This window comes from Rhamphochromis sp. 'chilingali' (assembly GCF_963969265.1).
Source record: "Rhamphochromis sp. 'chilingali' genome assembly, chromosome: 16".
Classification (NCBI taxonomy): Eukaryota; Metazoa; Chordata; class Actinopteri; order Cichliformes; family Cichlidae; genus Rhamphochromis; species Rhamphochromis sp. 'chilingali'.
Window position 1 is genome coordinate 31,950,717 of NC_137943.1, and position 19,397 is coordinate 31,970,113.

The following is a 19,397-nucleotide window of genomic DNA, read 5'->3' on the forward strand; positions in this document are numbered from 1 at the left end:
TTTGCCACTTCATTTTACACATTAAAGAATAGAATAGAATAGAATTCAACTTTATTGTCATTGCACATGCACAGGTACAGGGCAACGAAATGCAGTTTGCATCCATCCAGAAGTGCTTTAGTGATATAGATATATTACAATATATATTAGCAATAATATAGATATGTGAGTATATTACAGAAATGGGTCTATTATGGTATGTTATAATGTACACGGTATGAAGTATGTTGTAAATATTCTATAACTATAAGTATGTACAGGCTGTAGTGAGTACAAGCTATGTACAGGATATAAATATGAAAAACTATACAGAATATGAAATAAATAACTTTACAGAATCTGAGATATACAGCTATACAGAAATGGGAACTATGCAAGTTGTAAACAGTTGTAGGATTAAAGATTATTGAATGTACAGAATGATTATTTACACAGAGCTATACAGTAGTGCAGTTAAGATAAGTGAGGGTGTTTGCATTTTAACTGTAAATGTGGAAAATGTCAAGGCTAGCAGAATCCAACTTGGCACACAGCTGTCATTTCATAGTAATAGCATCGTCCCTCTATTCACTGAAGCATCACTTTTCATATAAATTCATACAGCATCTTCTTGTTTTTTTTATTATATTTTCCATCTTTCTTTTTTGTAGTTTCTACAGAGGCTATATAAAGTGCTAGTGGTTGTGAGTGGTGGTTCAGTCCATGTTATTATTGTGTGTTTGAGGGTACAGTTGTCCATTGTGGGTGTGTGTATGTTCAGTCCATGAGTTTAACGTGGGTCAGATGTCAGATGTCAGGAGGCAGAGTTCAGGAGTCTGACAGCTGTGGGGAAGAAGCTGTTCCGGTACCTGGTGGTCTTAGTCCGGAGGCTCCTGTAGCGCCTCCCAGAGGGCAGGAGGGTGAAGAGTCCATGCGATGGGTGACTGGGGTCTTTGATGATTTTCCCAGCCCTTTTCAGACACCGCGTCCTGTAGATGTCTTTTATGGCAGGAAGTGGTGCTCCGGCGATGCGCTGGGCAGTTTTCACGACCCTCTGCAACGCCTTCCGGTCCGAGGCAGAGCAGTTCCCGTACCAGACTGTTATACAGTTGGTCAGGATGCTCTCGATGGTGCAGCGATAGAAGTTCACCAGGATGTCTGAGGACAGGTGGTTCTTCCTCAGAGTCCTCAAGAAGAAGAGGCGCTGGTGAGCCTTCTTGACCAGCTTGGAGCAGTTGGTCGTCCAGGTGAGATCCTCGGAGATGTGGACTCCCAGGAACTTGAAGCTGCTCACACGCTCCACAGCCGTCCCCTTAATGTGGATGGGTGGATGTGGGTCAAAGTATGTTTGTAGGTCACATTCACAAAGGTAGCATGGTTTGGCACTTAATTTTACCCATCAGAGTATTTTTCTAGCTAATATTCACAAAGGTAGCATGGTTTGGCACTTAATTTTACCCATCAGAGTATTTTTCTAGCTAATATTCACAAAGGTAGGAGGGTTCGCCACTTAATTTCGTGTTGTGCGCATGGGCAAAAACAACGGGTAGGATGGATTCCTAGAACAATCGGGAGCAAGGGCGTAGATTTCGCATGGACACAAGGGACATGTCCCCACCAATATCCATATGAGTGCCTCATTAGTAATTTTTGTGCTTAAATGTTGCATAATTTTTCTGAGAGATCTTTTACTTTGTGGTAATCTTAGATGAGTAGTTTTATGGACAAAACCCACCAGGTCATTCAGTGTTCCCTTAGTGCTAATGTATATAAGAGATGTTGGTGTAATATAACTGAAGTAATGTTGTTAAGTCCTTAAAGTCATATTCTTTTATTGTCATGACTGTATTTGAAGCTTTTTTTTCTTTTGTATGATACCCGATTTATATGGAATATGGCTGAGGTAACCTAAAGTCTAAAATACATTTGTTTAATAGTAATTAACATTATACAATTCACATATAAAACTATGAATTGTAATTTTAAATGGTTTAAAAGCATGTAGAATAGCATATGTAGGCAAGTATATGTCTCTCTTTCTTTCTTTTTTTTTTTTTTTATCAAGAAGCAAAGACAAAAAGGAAAAAAAAGAAACAGGGCAGGGTTTGGTGGTTGAATCATCCATCCCCACCAATGCCAAAACCAAATCTACGCCCTTGATTGGGAGTCTTGTTTCTTTTTTTTCTTTCTCTCACCCTCTCTCTCTCACCTTTCTCGCTTCACGCTGCATGTGAGCCTTGTGTTTGCACTGAGTTGAGGGGGAAGGAACGCAAACACTGCCTTATGTTTGCGGAGCAGGGGGGAGGAGCGGTACACTCGCAGTAGCACAGGAACAGAGCAGGGGGGAGAGAAAGAGAGCAAGGGACAACAACAAGAGACAACATCATCACATTAGAAAAGTATAGTAATGAAAATGACTGACACCAAGAAAAGAAGCAAAATCTGTAACCATTTCAATTTTATTGACCATAGGCAGAGTGTAGAGTCTCACTCAGAAAAATAAAGGTGCCAACTGGAACCAAAAGTGGTTCTTTAGACTGATACCATAGAAGAACCTTTTTTGGTGCCACAAAGAACCTTTCAAACAATGGTTCTTTGAAGAACCATTTCTTTCAGTGGTTCATTGAAGAACCATTAAAGGTGCCCCAAAGAACCATCAAGAAATGGTTCTTTGGGGCACCTTTAATGGTTTTTTAAAGAACCTTTTTAAAAAGGTCCTTCAAATGGTTCTTTAAAAAACCATTTTAAATCTTTCAAAATAAAATGCATCATAAATTGAATTTGAGTAGGGTAAAATAAATACGAGCACAGCATAGACATATATTAATGGTTTATTGTCATTTTGTAGTTACCAAAAGACAAAAAGGCATTTTAACCCTCAGCACAACATCACTACTAATACATGTCACATATTAGTGTTTTAAACAGTAATAATTAAATATATTTGCTATACTATAAATAAATATATATAAATACTATAGATACAGATAACACAACAAATAATACATGTATTGTTTAATTAATAAAACATCAGAAAGTGATAAAACACATTAGAAATAGCAACAGCTTCATAACAGACCAATAAATCAACACATTTTCATCAGCAGATGTTTGCATGTTCAGTAAAAATATTTCAACAAGTTTATGATTAAAATGATCAATGAACTTTAGCATTACACCATGTAATGTATGTTTCATGTTGTACTCATGGTCCTTTGTTAGTCCAGTTTAGGATAATGTCTCTGACGTATGTTTCATATCAAATATATGTCATATCAAAACAAGCCCACACCTGCAGTTGTTTCAGTTTTTCACTGGTGTTTCCTGTCAGCTGGTCAACCTCTCAGGCGGACATCCATATCAGCCAACCAAACAACAAGTTCCTCCCTTTGTGCTTCAAATCCCTCCCACTCTGAGACAAGGAGCTGAAAGAGAGAGAAAAGAGTCAATTATAAAGAAGAGAGAAAAGTGAAACCCTCCTCAGAAGGTCTGACTCGCATACCTGCAGTTGACCTGTGATGGACTCCAGTTTGGCGTTCACGTCATCCCTCGCCGATGCCAACAGCCGAGTCTGCAGGGTGCCCTGGAAGAGCTGAGTTAATGTTCGACTCCTCCTGGTCAGGCTCTCCAGCTGGATGATCCGAGGTCTCACCGCTGCCTCTGAACACAGAAACACAAATTGCATCTGAAGCAGGAGGTGCAGATTTTTTTTGCTATTCTTTTCTAAATCCAGGCTAGATCACGTGGAGGTATTTGGAAAACTTTTTTGGCCAGTGGACGACTGTTGTCTTGCAGAAAGTCAAATCAAACATATTCGATACACAATCAATTCACAAGAACACATTATAAAAAATAAGTCCAGTTCTTGCCTGATTTCAAGTGAAATCTGCATCAAAACAGGGTGACAGAAATAAAACGAGTGCACAAAGCCTCACTTTGTACAAGCCTGCTATTACAGTTCTCCTCTATGCAGACGACTTTCCTGTTTTCAAGGCACAACTTGGATCTGCTGTACGAATCTTATGGATACACACTAAATGAAACAATAGTGTGCATGACTCCAGATTCTGATCCCTCATCCTAATATGGTCCCAACATAGCAACAGCAATAAAGCAAATGTTGAGGCTTCAAAATACAAAGTCCATAAACCAATGGCTGACGTGGGTTTTATCATAAGGGTGATAAATATACAGATTTCAGTCTGTCTTAGAGATTTGATGTTCATTTACCTGCAGATGCACTATACGTACCTGCTCTGTGGTTTTTCACAACATTTTGCACATCACTATTTAATACAGGAAGTAGGTGAACTAAAACAAGTCATCTTTCTTTGTGAGAGGACCATATTAATGAAACAAACCTCAATGACATCATAGGGATCCCTAAAGATGCTCCTGCTGCTTTTCTTCCTCCTCATCCTAAGCTTCCTTCTCCTTGTCCTCGCCTTCCATCCAATTGTAATTCAACCTAATTGTGTTTCTCCCCCTCCTCTTCCTCATTTTGTTGGAGCTGTGAACACAATTAATGTGAATCTGGATTAATTTGTGCAAACAAGAAAAATCTACAGCTTTTTGGTCAGAGGTGCTCTTGTGATTTAAGCCGGGTAGAGTAGATTTATGTGTTGATGCTACCTGCTTCAGCTCTGGCTGCTGAGTGATATTTACACCCTGGCTGGATTACAAACTTTAACCATGTGCTGAACTTTGGCCCAGCGTTGATACCTCTTGTTAGTATAACGACCTCTTCTTAGCTTGTATGTATGATGGTGGATAAATGAAATATACAAAAAAATTAACTATATTACAAAAGAACATCTTGGAAACATCAAATGACCGGAGCATAACTTGTCAACTAGTCCGAAACTAAGTTATGCAGGAACAGTCAAAGACACACCTTCTCATGTCACATTTCTATTCATTTCTATATAATTCGATTAGACAATAAAGAGTTATCTAATCTAATTATTCATTCAAAACACTTATGCATAGCTGCATTTTATACAGCTCATACAGAATTCAAAGTACAGGTTCATGTGAGTATTTAATGTATGGCTCAGATCTACAGAATTTCAGAGTTTCTAGAGCAGACACAGAGCTCACGCCACAACAGGCTTCAGGCGCCATTTTAGTGACTTTAACAATATATTACATTTTAATTTCGGTCTAGCTGACATTAGGTTATGTACGCAGCACGCAATTGAACCACATATTTTAGAAGCCAAAGGTTCAAATTAGCTGGGAGCAGCTTCACTTAATTATAACAGTGGTTTGACGTCAACGGCTAACGTATCTAGCTAATCGCTACTGTTAGCACATTAACAGCAAGCTACAATGACGAGTAACAAAAACAAAACAGTAATAAGGTTTTAATGAAAATGTTTTACCTTTTCTAACAGTCCCAGAATCCACAGCTTCAAAGTCCAGCAGGTACTGAAGACTGTTATCCGCCTCGCTGTCACCGTCCGTGAGTTTTTTTTCCCGAAAGGTCAAGGCCCGCCGCTCGCACACTCTGCCTGCGCATGCGCATCCCAACGACTGACCCCTCCGTCCGCTCCCGGGAGGTTATAGTATGACGTGTTCTAACGTCACTCTCTCTCTCCCTGTCATTTATTTGGCTCGAAACACATATCAACAAATTGCTCAGTGATGAACAACTACTCAGATCATTTACCTAAGCAGTGCGCTTTGTCAAAACGAAGTGTGTGTTCATTACACTGACATTCTGTTCTGCAGTTGTTATTTACTTGTATTTTATAATTTGACTTTACATACTTGCTAGGTGGTTTGTAAAGTTTACAATAACTAGTATTATCATTATGCTATATTTTCAAAAATATATAATAATCTCAAAAGTAATGCCTTGGAGTAGAAAATAGTAATGCTTTATTAAAATTTAAAACTAAAGTACAGTATTTGAATGTGTGTATTGTGTCTACTGTTTGCAAATATTTCTAACTTTTATTTGAATATTCAGTTTCCTACCATCTTCTCTTAAAGGGTAATTGCCAGGTATCCCGCCCTCCCCCTTCGCACACACATGCACACAAAGAAAACACACAGTATAATTAACAGCCTCATTATAGTGAATAAATATTTATGCCATTTACACCATCAAACTTAGATTGCTAAGGATGAAGAACCTTTTGTTCTTTAAAGAACCATTTGTAATAGCTGAAGAACCATCTACAAAATAAAAAGGTTCTTTGACGTATGATGGTTCTTTAAAGAACCATGAAGACATCTGAAGAACCATTTAAGAACCATAATTTTTCTGAGTGCTGCAGCAAAAGGATATCGACCATGGCTCCAGCAAACATCTGCTGACACTAGAAAGTAATATTAAACACTAGTGATGTGTCCTGTGTGTCGAAGCTTCGAAGCGTGCGTCGAGTAATCTCGGGGGAGTTTTTGTGAAGCGCGTACAGAGGCTTGCTTTGATTACGTTCGAGGCCTCGTGGGCAGTCAGTACCACGTGACTGATTCAGGAATTGGCTCGCCGGTTCGCGCCAGATTCAAAATAAAATGGGCAGCAAAACACAGCTGATTCCCTCATCACACTGTGTTGTGGAATTGGATTACGTACGTGCTACATAGTTACTTGAGCATTTTTTCTTCGATGGAACCAGCAAGGAAGAGATTTTTTTTCTCTTCTAATAAATTATGCACACAGTAATAAATATCACAACTGATAAGTACCATAATATAAATAAACAACACTACAGATCCTATAGCCTGACTTATGTCTTTAAATTTATTAAAAAGTGAAGCGCCACACAGTTTGTGTCATTATCCAGATGTACATAAGCATGATTACACAGTTACTAGGGGCGGGTTTTGATTATCGATTAAAATCGATTCTAGCTTGGATAACGTGATATTGATTCATTAAAATCCTGAATCGATTTTTAATATAAATTTATTTTGCCCCAAATGCCAGAATCTCAGGTTAAACCTCACTAAATTCCAACAACCACCAAACAGCTAAAACAGTAAATGACAGCAGATGCACGTAGGCTATTATGCACAAAGACGTAAACACAAAGCACGGACCCGCCGACACATCAGAATCAGTGAGATGTGGCCTTTCTCACCCGACGGCACGGACACGGTCAGGGCCGAAAGCCGACAGCTCGCTGATTCTGATCCGTCGGCGGGCTTTGTGTTTACGCCCTTTTTGCGCTGATTCTTATAACGTCACATCATTATAATCACAGAGCCTGTTTCACTTGAATCGTCCACTTGATGGCGCAGTAGAGCAAATGAATCATCACAATGCTTCGAACCATGAGTCGACCAGTTGGATGGAAAGCTTCAGTTCATCACGAGGCTTCATCTCACCATCACTATTAAACACATTCTAACAACAGCTTATCAAGCTTAAACGTGCTGCTGTTTATCCGCTGGTTTCCTCTTTCTGGCGCAAAGTGGACGATAAACAAACAAGAGAGATGGGACTTGCGACAGAAAAGCCGATCAGCTGATCATTGACCATTTTCAGGATTGAAGTAGCAACAGGAGGGGGGGGGAGAAAAGAGAAGAAGAGGCAGCTGCGCATGGTAAAGACAGAATAACTCCAGCTTTGTGTCTTTTTTCAGCTGAAGTACGGGAAAAATCTTGTTCGGTTTCCCTTCAATACAATTTTCTTCTGTTTGTCTGTGATAACATTGCTTTCAGGGCCTTTGCCCAAGCAAGGAGGAGCTCCTCGGCTGTAATTGGTCCAGCCCAGAGTCGATCATGACCCTTTGCCCAGTCCACCACCTTTAATTGTTTATACCGGTTATTTATTTAAAAAAAACAAACAAAACTCCAAAATATCAGCCCATGAAAACAAAAAATCACCATTGGCTCACACCAAGCAAATGCCCGGTATGCCCGATGGCATGCAGTCCAGCTGTAGTTGGGACGGAAATTACGAGAAGTTTGTTTAAGTGTCTACTACACCCACTCCAAATGTCTCAGTATATCAGATAACATCTATTTTATGACTAGGGATGGGTATTGATAAGATTTTCATGATTCCGATTCCATTTTCGATTCTGTTTAACGATTCAATTCTTTATCGATTCTTTTTAAAAAAGGAGAACACTAAGGTCGATTAGCTTAGAACTTTGTTTTATATCTTCTCTTTGAACAAGATAGAAATTTAGGAGTAACATGGCCTTACAAACCCAACAGTGAGATCTTAAGAGATCCAGCCTACGGCTCTTCAATGGGGTGTCACAGGGTCCCCAGGAAAAAAAATTGTAAATGTAAAATAATAAAATAAATATTCTTCTGTAGCAATAACAAAGTATAACATCAATTATTCTGTAGCAATTACACAAGAATATCCAGTAATGTCCCTGCCTACAATTAAACACATTCACTTACCGAAAATCGGGGCATCTGCTGTGGCAAATGGGTTCAAGCCTTTTACCACAAACTTAGTCTCTGCTCGGTGACATTCGTCTATCCCGGCCTGAAAGGAGACGCTAACGGTAGACTGCAGTGAGAATTGCCAGCGTCTGAGCCAGACTCTGTCTGTCTCTCTCATCATGGTCACCTAAATGCACAGTAATGGTTTTGTAATAAGGCAGATCGCGGTAACATAATATGCACTGTTAGTTGATTATTTACCTGCCGCATTAACGGGAGAGGACGTACAAACGTTACGGCTGCTGCTGGGTTGAGATTCACGAATCCGGAGCGGAATTAAAAACACGACATTCATTTAAGGTCATCGTGTGTTTTGTGAGCAAATGCTTTTGCATATTCGTAGTGTTTCCTCCCTTAAATGAAGTATCTACTTTGCAAGTATTGCAAGTTGCCCTGTTGTCATCCGTTCTTGTAAACTATAATCAAACTTTTGAGCGTTTGAGCTTAGGCACCGTGTTTCCTGCCAGGTAAATGACGCTCCGCAATGTGGTGACGTCATTCGGGGCGACTGGAATCGATAAGGGAATCGTTTGCAAAAATGGCAACCAATGCCAAGGAATTGAAACAGTGGGAATCGGTTCTCAACAAGAACCGGTTTTCGATACCTATCCCTATTTATGACAGCATGACATAATCTCATAATCATTCCTCAGCCTGATGTCCACCAGCTGGTTCGGGGTTTACCACCATGACACGGTCCACAGCTCAGTGCAGCAGCCTCAGCAATAAAGGTCCTGAAGATGGTCCATTCAAACTCAGTTTCCCTCTGAATGCTGTCGAAGCTCTGCCAGAGGTGAGTGTTTAAGATCTCACGGACAGGGGCCGCTGCTAGGTGAATTACTGAATTCACTTACGAAAACATGTGAGTGAATTAGTGTCAACTAGTGGTAGGACTGAGCTAAAGTGCTATTGTATCTGCCTCTATCTGGTGGAAGGAGGCTGATACTGCAGGTCACCCCACAGCCCTGGTCGGAACAGATGGAACTTATATTAGAAGTAATAAATAAAAATAAAAATAAAAATTATACATTTATAAACAATTAAGAAATAAAAAAGGGATCAATTGATTAAAATAAAGATCAGAGCAATGATAAAGAATAAACTAATATTCACGATTTTCAAAAAAGTAGACAAAGAATTGATAATACTAATAAAAACAAAAAAACTAACACTAAAATGAGAACAACCTAAAAGGAAATGCCTAAACAAATTGTAAGTTAATTAAATTTAACATCCAGATAAAAGAAATAGAAAAGGGGAAAACCCAAGGATTTGAACCAGAAGAGTGAGAGAGAGATTACAATGGCTACTAATATCCCTGCAACATTCAAAGAAGACAACCCAGCGCTGCCTAGCAATATGAGACAGCTCAAGTGTTAGGGCCAAGTGGCCTATGAGAAAGAGAGCGTGGATCCAAATGCAAGACACATTGCAGAGGCAAGAATTGCTTTTCACTACTTTGTTGTGTATTTACAATTATGGCTACGTGGTATCAGTCTAGGAGCTCTGGTTCTGCCGTGTGAGTGATAATGGATATCAGGGTAAAAGGCACTGCAACAGAGGAGAGAAAAGTTAATGATCGGAGGGAAAATCGGAGTGAGTGACCAGGAGAAAACAACTTCTAATCTGTTTTCCAGGAGTATTAGAAACTGGTCGGCAGGAGAAGAAGCAGATGAGATGGTGGAAATCCAGAGGAGCGTGATGCCAGACAGGTCAGTATTCCAGAGAGTGAGATCAGCAGCCAATGGAAGAGGTAGGTAACTCTAAGGTATTGAGGTAAGTGACATGGGCTCGTGGCGTGACCACTTGGAGGGAGAAGAGAGTCAAGTCAATTTCAATCATAACATAGAACAGAACTTTTACATGACCTGGTGACAACCAGAAGGTAGCTGAGAACTGGTGGAGACTAGTGATGGCCCGCTTGAAGCTGAAGCTCCGGTGCGTGTGTCAAAAAAAATCAACACACTGCTTCAGAAGCACTGTGTCGAAGCTTGATTCGTTTGGCCAGAGTCACGTGATCGGTGACGTTCGAAGCTTCATTTAGAGCCTAACTGCTTCGGTATCTGATTCAATGGTTTATAAGGAAGCGAATCATTCGCGGAATTTGTGGAGTGTTTTGATGGTGACAGATAGCGAACCACTGATCATTCTACTGAGAGATTTGGAGCCAGCGAGGAATAGCGGAGGTTCTGTTGTGTGGGAGAATTTTGAGTTGATTTTGTAAATCGGGTGGGTTTTCCAGCTTTGTGTTCTGGCCGTTTGCTTTTGTTTTGTGCGTGTTTATTATATCTGAAAATGAGAAAAAGGTAAAATGTCAAAAAATCTGCTTCCATAATATAAATATCATTAAATAACTTTAGAAAAACTTCCACTTGACTCTTTACATGTAATGTTGTAAAATATATATATTTTGTTTAAAATTACTCTGAAAATGTTAGTCTGCCAAATGTGCAGCAATTTAATTTATTTATTCTCTTTAGCTGATAGTTTGTGGGACCCAGGTAGACTGTATAACTGCATCTCTACCAATTTCTCTGCACTCCAGCCTCCTCTGTGGCATGTGAAGGGATTTTCCTTAAGCCAGGAGAAATTATCTCCACGAAAAGGAACAGGTTCGGCCATCACACACTAGAACAAATTTTCTTCTTAAATACAAATGGAAAAGGGTTACCTTAAATGCATCATGTTTTTAATTTGCAAGTTCATAAGCATTTTTCCTTTTCCATTTCACAATCAATTCTACCCCCAGGTCAAAAATATGTCTGGGAAAATTTCCCTAATATAATATTATTTATATATACACCCGTCTAGCGATTAAGTGCATGGAGGCAAGACCTCAGAGCAGAAGCATACTCCATAATGTGTTGTACATTATTATATGTTTAAATTATATGTAATGTGGTATTTTTCAATTATTGTATGTACCAACATCAAGAAGTCATAAGCAAAGAAAGACCACACTATGGTGCATGTTTAAACAAGGAGAGTTTACTGGTCAAAACTATTTATTAAATAAATAAAACACATTTTTTTAACCACCAAAAAATGCACGTTCAAAGCAACAACAGCGGCCCAATATCAGACAGAATTCCACTCTGTAGAGTGGGTAATCATAATGAAGCAGTTGGTTTTATTTTGTGGATTCAAGCTGCTCTTCATATCTTTGGCCACCAGATGTCACCAGAGAGGACTGTGTTAAAAAGCTTCGAGTAATGAACCGTTTTTCAATACAAGCTTCAGTGCTTCAGAAAGCTTCTTTGACCATCACTATTGGTGACACTGATGTTAAATACACCTCCTGCTGATTGGAGGCAGGTGTGGACTCCAAGCTCCACCCAGGCGGACAATGCAGGACCAGGCCTGAGTGGAAAAACACTGAACACTCACACAGACTATGACATCAAGGACTCTGCAAAGAATCAGATGCTGGAAGGAGAAAAAGAGACAAAGTAATGGGCAGAATTGGAAAAACATCTTGATGAAATATGGAAAATGTGGGAAAAGAAGGATTTTCTTCCACATTTCCAGGAGCACCAGTTGTAAATGACCTTTAAATTTGGGAAATATTTTTACGTTTGTTTGAAAGGTCCTTCGGTTTTATTTTTGAAATCCATGCTTTTATTTTGAAACAGGAAACTGGGGGTTGGGAATCGCATCTGTAACCGGAAGGTCGCCGGTTCGATCCCTGGGGTCTCTGTCCTGGTCGTTGTGTCCTTGGGCAAGACACTTTACCCTACCGCCTACTGGTGTTGGCCAGAGGGGCCGATGGCGCGATATGGCAGCCTCGCTTCTGTCAGTCTGCCCCAGGGCAGCTGTGGCTACAACTGTAGCTGCCTCCACCAGTGTGTGAATGTGAGAGTGAATGAATAGTGGTATTGTAAAGCGCTATATAAATCCAATCTATTATTATTATTATTATTATTATTATTATTATAAAACCGTTAATCTGTGAAGGATCCTCCTAGTGTAGACTGGAGTTATTCTCCTGGTTACAGACCTGCTGATTTGTGTGCTCATCCTTACAGTCACACTGTGGAAGATCTGAAGCAACAGATTAAAAAAAACAAACAACAAACATACATTTGAAAAATTACAAGTTAACCATCCAGCAGGTCTCCACGTGGTAAGCATGTCGCACAGATATACCAATGAAAGCCATGTTGGGGGGAGAAGCTGTTTTGCTGAGAACACTCCTGTTGTGTGATCAATTTAAGTTTGGAATTGTATATTCCAAAAAGCAGAGCATAAATATTTAACTACATTTATCCATGTCCAAAATCTATTTAAATTATTTTTTTCATTCCATGCTGCAGAGGAAACCTGGAATTCCTTAAATTGACTGAAAAAATTAAAACCCATGAGGTGGAAACTTTAAACTCAAACACTTCACTTCTTGCTTTCTGCTCAGTTTTTGTATCATTCAAGGTTGACATGTAATTTATGTAAATAAAAAGATAATCATACATCAGGGGCGATTTCAAAACAACACAAAAAAGTATCTGTAGGACAAACTACGAGATTCTCATAAATTTTACTCTGTTGGATTTTGTGTGTTATCAAGTGACTGTGGACTGTGGAGACTGTGGAGTTTTTGTTTTAATGTGCATGTCTCATCCCAGAAAAGTGCGACTGCCTTTGTCAAGAGCCAAAAGAGAATTCATTCCCTGAAAAAAATACACTGCACCCAAAATATTTCATAGTTCAGCAATGCTGATGAATATAATAAACTTAAACCTACACCATCCTCTCTATTCTGGCTGTAGGAGCCATTTTTGGGTTTATACCTTATGTGGCCGCTAGAGGTCACCTTTTCCTGTTTTCATATGGCTGGTTCATGTAAAGGTAGCAGCTAATCGGTGTCAGGTGTGTTGTTAATTGTAAGAAGGCAAACAGTTTGTGACCACTGTGCTGTTATGTTAAAATGTTAAAATGTCTTGTTGGAATAAACACAAAAAAGGACAAGATAAGAACTGCTGAAGTTATTGGACTGTTTAATTAATTCATGCATACCAGTGACATCGCATCACCCCCGTTAACAAGATTACGAGATTATTAAGATTCACATAATTATTTATTAAAAGCTAGACATGTTAAATGACAATAAGAAAGAAAAGTATTTCTTTGTGCCCCAGCTGGCCCCCTGGCAAAACTAGACCCGCCCCTGCACAGTTACCAGCTGTCAGCTTCGTAGAAAAGGATCCTGGTTTAGAAAGTAATATTAAAGAAATTCTAACAACAGCTTAGCAAACTTTAACGTGCTGCTGAAGTTTATCCGCTGGTTTCCTCTTTCTGGCATAGAGTGGGTGATAAACAAACAAAAGAAACAGGCCCCGTGACAGAAAAGCCGATCATTGACCAGTTTCATGATTGATGTAGCAACAGGAGAGGGAGGGAGAGAAAGAGGCAGTCGCTCCATAAATAGGTTTTTAAGCTAAACGTTCAGCGTTGAACTTACACACTTGCTTTACTTCTCTAGTATAGCTTTCTCTGAGATGCCAGTTTGGCAGCAAGGCTCCAAATGCTCAACCAGACCGCTGACAGGTCTTGCGGGCCACAGTTGCTCTATCATGTGACGCATACTGCTCCGACGTGCTAAGGTCATGAGCTGGGTTACGCCATGTTGCAAGTTTTGTGAGGTGCTTTTGTGATATTTAATGGATCGGATTACATTTTTTATTTCTCTCCAATATCCGATCCAGTAATTTAGGTCAGTATCAGACTGATACCGATACGTAATATTGGATCGGTCCATCCCTATTACAGACATTCATCAACAGCTGCCTCCAACAAGTCCTCTGCTCTATTTACCAGAAAAGATTAAAAACTGCGGACAAGAACAAACTAGGAACCAATAGCAATACCAATCCTGAAAAGAAATTATTGTTGGATTGGCCTCACCCTCAGGAAGCCCACCAATAAAATCACTACACAGGCCTTGTGCTGGAATCCAAAGGGACAGAAGAAGAAAGAAAGATCCAGAAACACATGGCACAAGGACAACTATCATAGTCTTGTGTGGTTTGTTAAAAGCTTAGTTTCAAATCGATATTACATTTTTAAATTGATAATTGAGCCCTAATGGGGATAATTATGTTATTCACAAAAGGTTCAGTGGATGTACTCAGTCATAATGTACAGGGGTGCCTCCAGAATTTTTTCATGTGGGTGGCCATATGGGGGCTACTGAAAACATTGAGGTGGCACACCAAAAGCATAATTTAATGTTTTGTTTTGTTTTTAATTTTTTTTTATATGATCTTGTCAAATAAAGGCCACTTGAAAAATGTGGCCAAAAAAAGAAAAGATTACATGTCTATTCATTTCCTGTTATTAAATGTGATACTGCCTAGTTTGTCCCTTGCTGCTGCAGCTCGTGAGGGACAAACAAAGTGACAATGCGAATGACAAAAAATGTATATGCAGGAATAAATAACAAGGTAATGTTTCAACTCATTGTAGGGAGTCTTCCTCTCTCTTGGGCTCAAGTTTATTACAATTATGACCAACATAGGACAGTCCTGACAGGAGCGACATTGGAAGGGCTAGACATTTTGGCTCTTAGAATATTAATTCAGTTTCCTTGTTGCAGTTGGTGCTTAGATTCATCATGTGTCTCATTAACATACATCTGAGGTCTGATTAGGATCCAACATGAGTTAGATTTCTTAATACAAAACCGAATCTATTAAGGTTTTGCATACGTATTCTGTGCAACTTTACTTCAGGGTTCCACATGATGCCCAGCTCCTGCCCGGTCCAGATGATGATGCCATTGGTTTCCTGCTTCAGTGCAAGCTGCTCTTCTTCCTGATTGGTGGAGATTTCTTCCTGTTCCTCTTTAGTCTGTGGAGGATCTGTGTTCTGCTGGTCCAGACTGGAGTTCCTCTCCTGGCTACAGTTTTCCTTACAATCATGTTGCTGTGGGAGGTCTTGATGTTACACTGTGAGCAGGTCTCTCAGATATGTGAGCGATATTTAAATATTCTCTCTCATGCAGTGAACAGAGAATAATTCTGTTTACATGCAGAAAGTCATCATTTATGAGGCGTACAGCTCGCTGCTCCAACTTGGTCCTTGTGGCCAATAATCCACAGTTTTCATTGTCTCAACATTTTTCTACATACTGCGTACAATTCTGGGATAACATGACTTAAATCTGGTGGAAATTTTATTTTTTTATTAAACAACAGAAGATTTGAAACCCAGTTTTTATTTTACTGTGCTAACAGAAAACATGTCTTCAGTGAGGCAGTATCCCAGGCGGTAATGCACGCCATGTGTCTTTGTGACATTTTGTTATGAGTCATATTCATTTCCATATTATGAAATCTGTATATGACACTTTTACATACCTATTCTGGTCAGCTTTAGTCCAGGTTTCCACAACAAATCCAGCTGTTCTCCGGTCCAGACATGAATCCCTTCATCCTCCTGCTTCAGTTCAAGCTGCTCTCCTTCCTAACTGCTACACATTTCCTCCTGTTCCTCTTTAATCTGTGGAGGCTCTGGGTCCTCCTGGTTGAGACTCCTCTCCTGGTAACAGATCTGCTGATCATCCAGACCTTCGTGTTCAACAAAAAGACACAAGAAAATCGTGACTAATGTGATAATAAGAAAGATCAAGAAGGATTAAAAGGGGTCATCTATTGAGAATTTAGCTTATGGTTTCAAGGGCTCTTGCATTCTTGCAGATGTTGCCACAGAAACATTCAGTCATAGTCATTTGTTCATTGGGTGATGCTGATAACCTTACAACTGTCTGGGGTCTAATTTCTAGATTTGACTGCCAGTGATCATCACACAATGTGAATAAACAAACAAACAAACAAATGAACAGCAGCATGATCTGCATATGATGATGACATGAAAGCTTAAAGTATTTTACAACGGCAAGTAAGATATGCTATAGAGCAGGGCGATATGAACAAAAATACTTCTCACAATATACATTTGAAAATTTACGATAACGATGTAACTGACAATATAATTGACACTAGACAAAATACTTTATTAACTCCACAACTTTATTAGTGCAAAAAAAACCCCAAAAAAATCCATCAATGTATTTTCACTTAAACAATCAGCTGTGTTTTATGTGCATTAAACTTATATAAAAATGTAACCGTGCAAATGCAAATTCCTTGTTGACAGTTTAACCAAAAGTTATTTCCGGTGGAAATTGGCCGACATATCCTCATCATAACCATGTATAATATCCACAAAACGCAAAAAGAGGTTATGCACACACAATATGGTAATATTATGTTGAAGCACAGTACGTATCACTCCGCGAGGCTCCTGCCTACGATAGCCGTAATGCTCCGACAATCCATCAAACGGTGCGGCTTCGTAGCTCAGCAAAGTCGTACTAAAACATTTGACAGATTTTCGAGCGCCGTGTACCACATAAAATTGTTTCGAGGTCAGTAAACACAACCAGAATTCACACATAAGACACACGGGATTATAAGGGGCACTGTTGATTTTCAGAAAAATCAAAGGATTGATTTTAAGTGTGCCGTATTTTCCAAAAAACAATAATAACAAAATAACGACGGCCCGCTAGCATGCTCTACTAAAAATAGTGCTTTGTTGTGTATCTGAGTGACGAAAGCTAAGCCAGTTTGACACCACTGAAGTTGCAGGATTTTTACAATCCAATTGTGGTTATTATATACACTCAACAAAAATATAAACGCAACACCTTTGTTACTGCTCCCATTCCCCATGGGATGGACGTAGAGACCTAAAATTCATTCCAGATACACAATATAACCATCCCTCCCAAACAGTGGTCACAAATCAGTCCAAATGTGTGGTAGTGGGCACATCTGCCATATTGAGATAATCCATCCCACCTCACAGGTGTGCCACATCAGGATGCTGATCTGACATCATGAGTAGTGCACAGGTGTACCTCAGACTGCCCACAACAAAAGGCCACCCTGGAATGTGCAGTTTTTTGCGCTATTGGGGGCATCCTGATGTGGCACACCTGTGAGGTGGGATGGATTATCTAGATCTAGATCGATCTAGATCTAGATCGATCGATAGTGTTGTTATTGTGGTTTTTTCTCTTGTTTCCATCCCCAATTTTGAACTCGTAACAATCTATAGATCTATCTAGATCTAGATCGATCTAGATAGATCTATAGATTGTTACGAGTTCAAAATTGGGGATGGAAACAAGAGAAAAAACCACAATAACAACACTGGTCTATAGATATCTCTAGATCGATCTAGAGATATCTATAGAGATATCTATCTCTCTCTCTCTCTCTCTCTCTCTCTCTCTCTCTCTCTCTATATATATATATATATATATATATATATATATATATATATATATATATAATCAATAATATATATAATCATCCCATATTTCGTCATATTGCACAGCCCTAACATTAGCCTACTACAACTACCTTGTTTTAGTTGTTGTAGCTATCTAGGTTATGTCCCACTTCGGAATCTTTGATGTACTATCGCTGTGTGACTCACTACTATTACTGAAGGCTGCATTACAACCTGCTAGCTGCAAATAATCATGTGCAGTTCTAAAAGCAAACAGAAAGAAAATCTATTACTGATACAGAAATTGTTTTCTATACGAAATCGCTGCAAAAACTGCAGCCTTACCTAATGTCCACCCTACTGTTACTCATTTTACATCAGGATTTAAAAATTTACTTGGGATTGCTGCACATGATTGTTTGTAGCTAGCAGGATGTTAATGCTATGAATCAAGTCTAACAGTCTTTAGTCTATAACTTTAGCTAAAGCCAGCTAACAATGTTAGCTCGGTGGCTAGTAGCCTTTAGTTATCGCAATAATTCACATGGCAATAGTACATTCATGTAGTTGTAAAAAGCATGCAAATATACCAAATAATCCGGACCAAAGTATTTAGAATACGTTATTCACATTGAGTAACTTAACAGGATACGTTATAAACTACATTTGGCCAATGTGATCTTTAGTGGAAAACATTTTAAAAGTAACCTTCTCAACATTGCACAGATATAACTGCATAAACTTTACTGTGGTGTATTACTAGTTTAGATCAATAGTTTAGATCATGCCCACATGAATCACACGATGATCCCGCAACTCCCACACCTCCACAAATTTACACACCTGTATTGTGTGACTTTATCCCGGGTCTGATATCAAGCAGTCTTAGCTGACGGATCTCCTCCTCATACCGGACGATCGTTTTTTCAAACTCTGAGAAGATTTCTTCTGCAGCTGAAGTTAATCTCTTCTTGATAAACTCTCTCAGATGCTGAACTGAAGACATTATTGCAACGACAACCGATACCGCCAAACCAACGTCTTCAAACTTAACTCGGGATCGCGACGGGATCTCTCAGTGGCGCCATTGCTGCTATTCTTCTTCTACTGAACTTACGGTAGACTGGAGATATCAAAGGCGTAATACTGCCCTCACCAGGTCTCCTAATTTATCTGGTACGGTCCATGAAGTGGAATGAAATAAAAATATACAAATACATTAATATAAATATATTACAGACATTTAGAGCACAGAGAAATTTATGATCACGGACAATTAGGATGAGGCTGTTGTTTTAATTGTGGTCACCTTTCTCTTCCCTTCTGATAATAACAGCTGTGTAGTGAAAATTCATTTCGTTTGACAAACCAAACATCCCACAATTAAAAATCCACAAGCCACTGCTGTACTGAGATAATATTTTGTACTCAGGCAAAAGAAGTCCACTGTCTAAAATTGAAAGTTGCGTTTTTATGGTCTAAGAAGCTTGGAAAGAAAAGTGTCTGGACTTCTTAAGTTGTTCTTAAGTTGCTTGAAGACGTTTCACCTCTCCCCTGAGAAGCTTATTCAGTTCTAGAGTCAAATGGTGGAGAGACCCAGATTTACCTAGCCCCACCCTATCATATGATTTTTTGAGGTCAGATTGCCCAGGGTGTGAGTGGGCGTTAAGGCGTCTGGGAAGGGATCTCAAAACTGGATTATAGATGGC

General features: G+C 39.3%; 2 protein-coding genes and 1 long non-coding RNA gene across 3 annotated transcripts in view; 1 reads left to right on the forward strand and 2 right to left on the reverse strand.

The window, feature by feature from the left end:
- The window catches only part of LOC308383504 (piggyBac transposable element-derived protein 4-like), a 134,188-nt gene that overhangs the window by 19,661 nt on the left and 95,130 nt on the right, over positions 1–19,397 (forward strand). The window lies entirely within an intron of this gene.
- On the reverse strand, positions 45–2,436 carry LOC308383553 (uncharacterized protein). The gene is made up of 2 exons (XM_080861605.1): positions 2,189–2,436; positions 45–1,291 (listed from the first exon to the last, which is right to left on the reverse strand). The coding sequence occupies exons 1-2, from the start codon at positions 2,207–2,209 to the stop codon at positions 794–796; spliced, it is 519 nt and encodes a 172-aa protein (XP_080717731.1). The 5' UTR covers positions 2,210–2,436; the 3' UTR covers positions 45–793.
- LOC308383566 lies at positions 2,758–6,594 on the reverse strand. Its single transcript, XR_013969167.1, has 4 exons — positions 5,364–6,594; positions 4,341–4,489; positions 3,482–3,639; positions 2,758–3,404 (listed from the first exon to the last, which is right to left on the reverse strand). It is a non-coding gene; the product is annotated as an uncharacterized lncRNA (long non-coding RNA).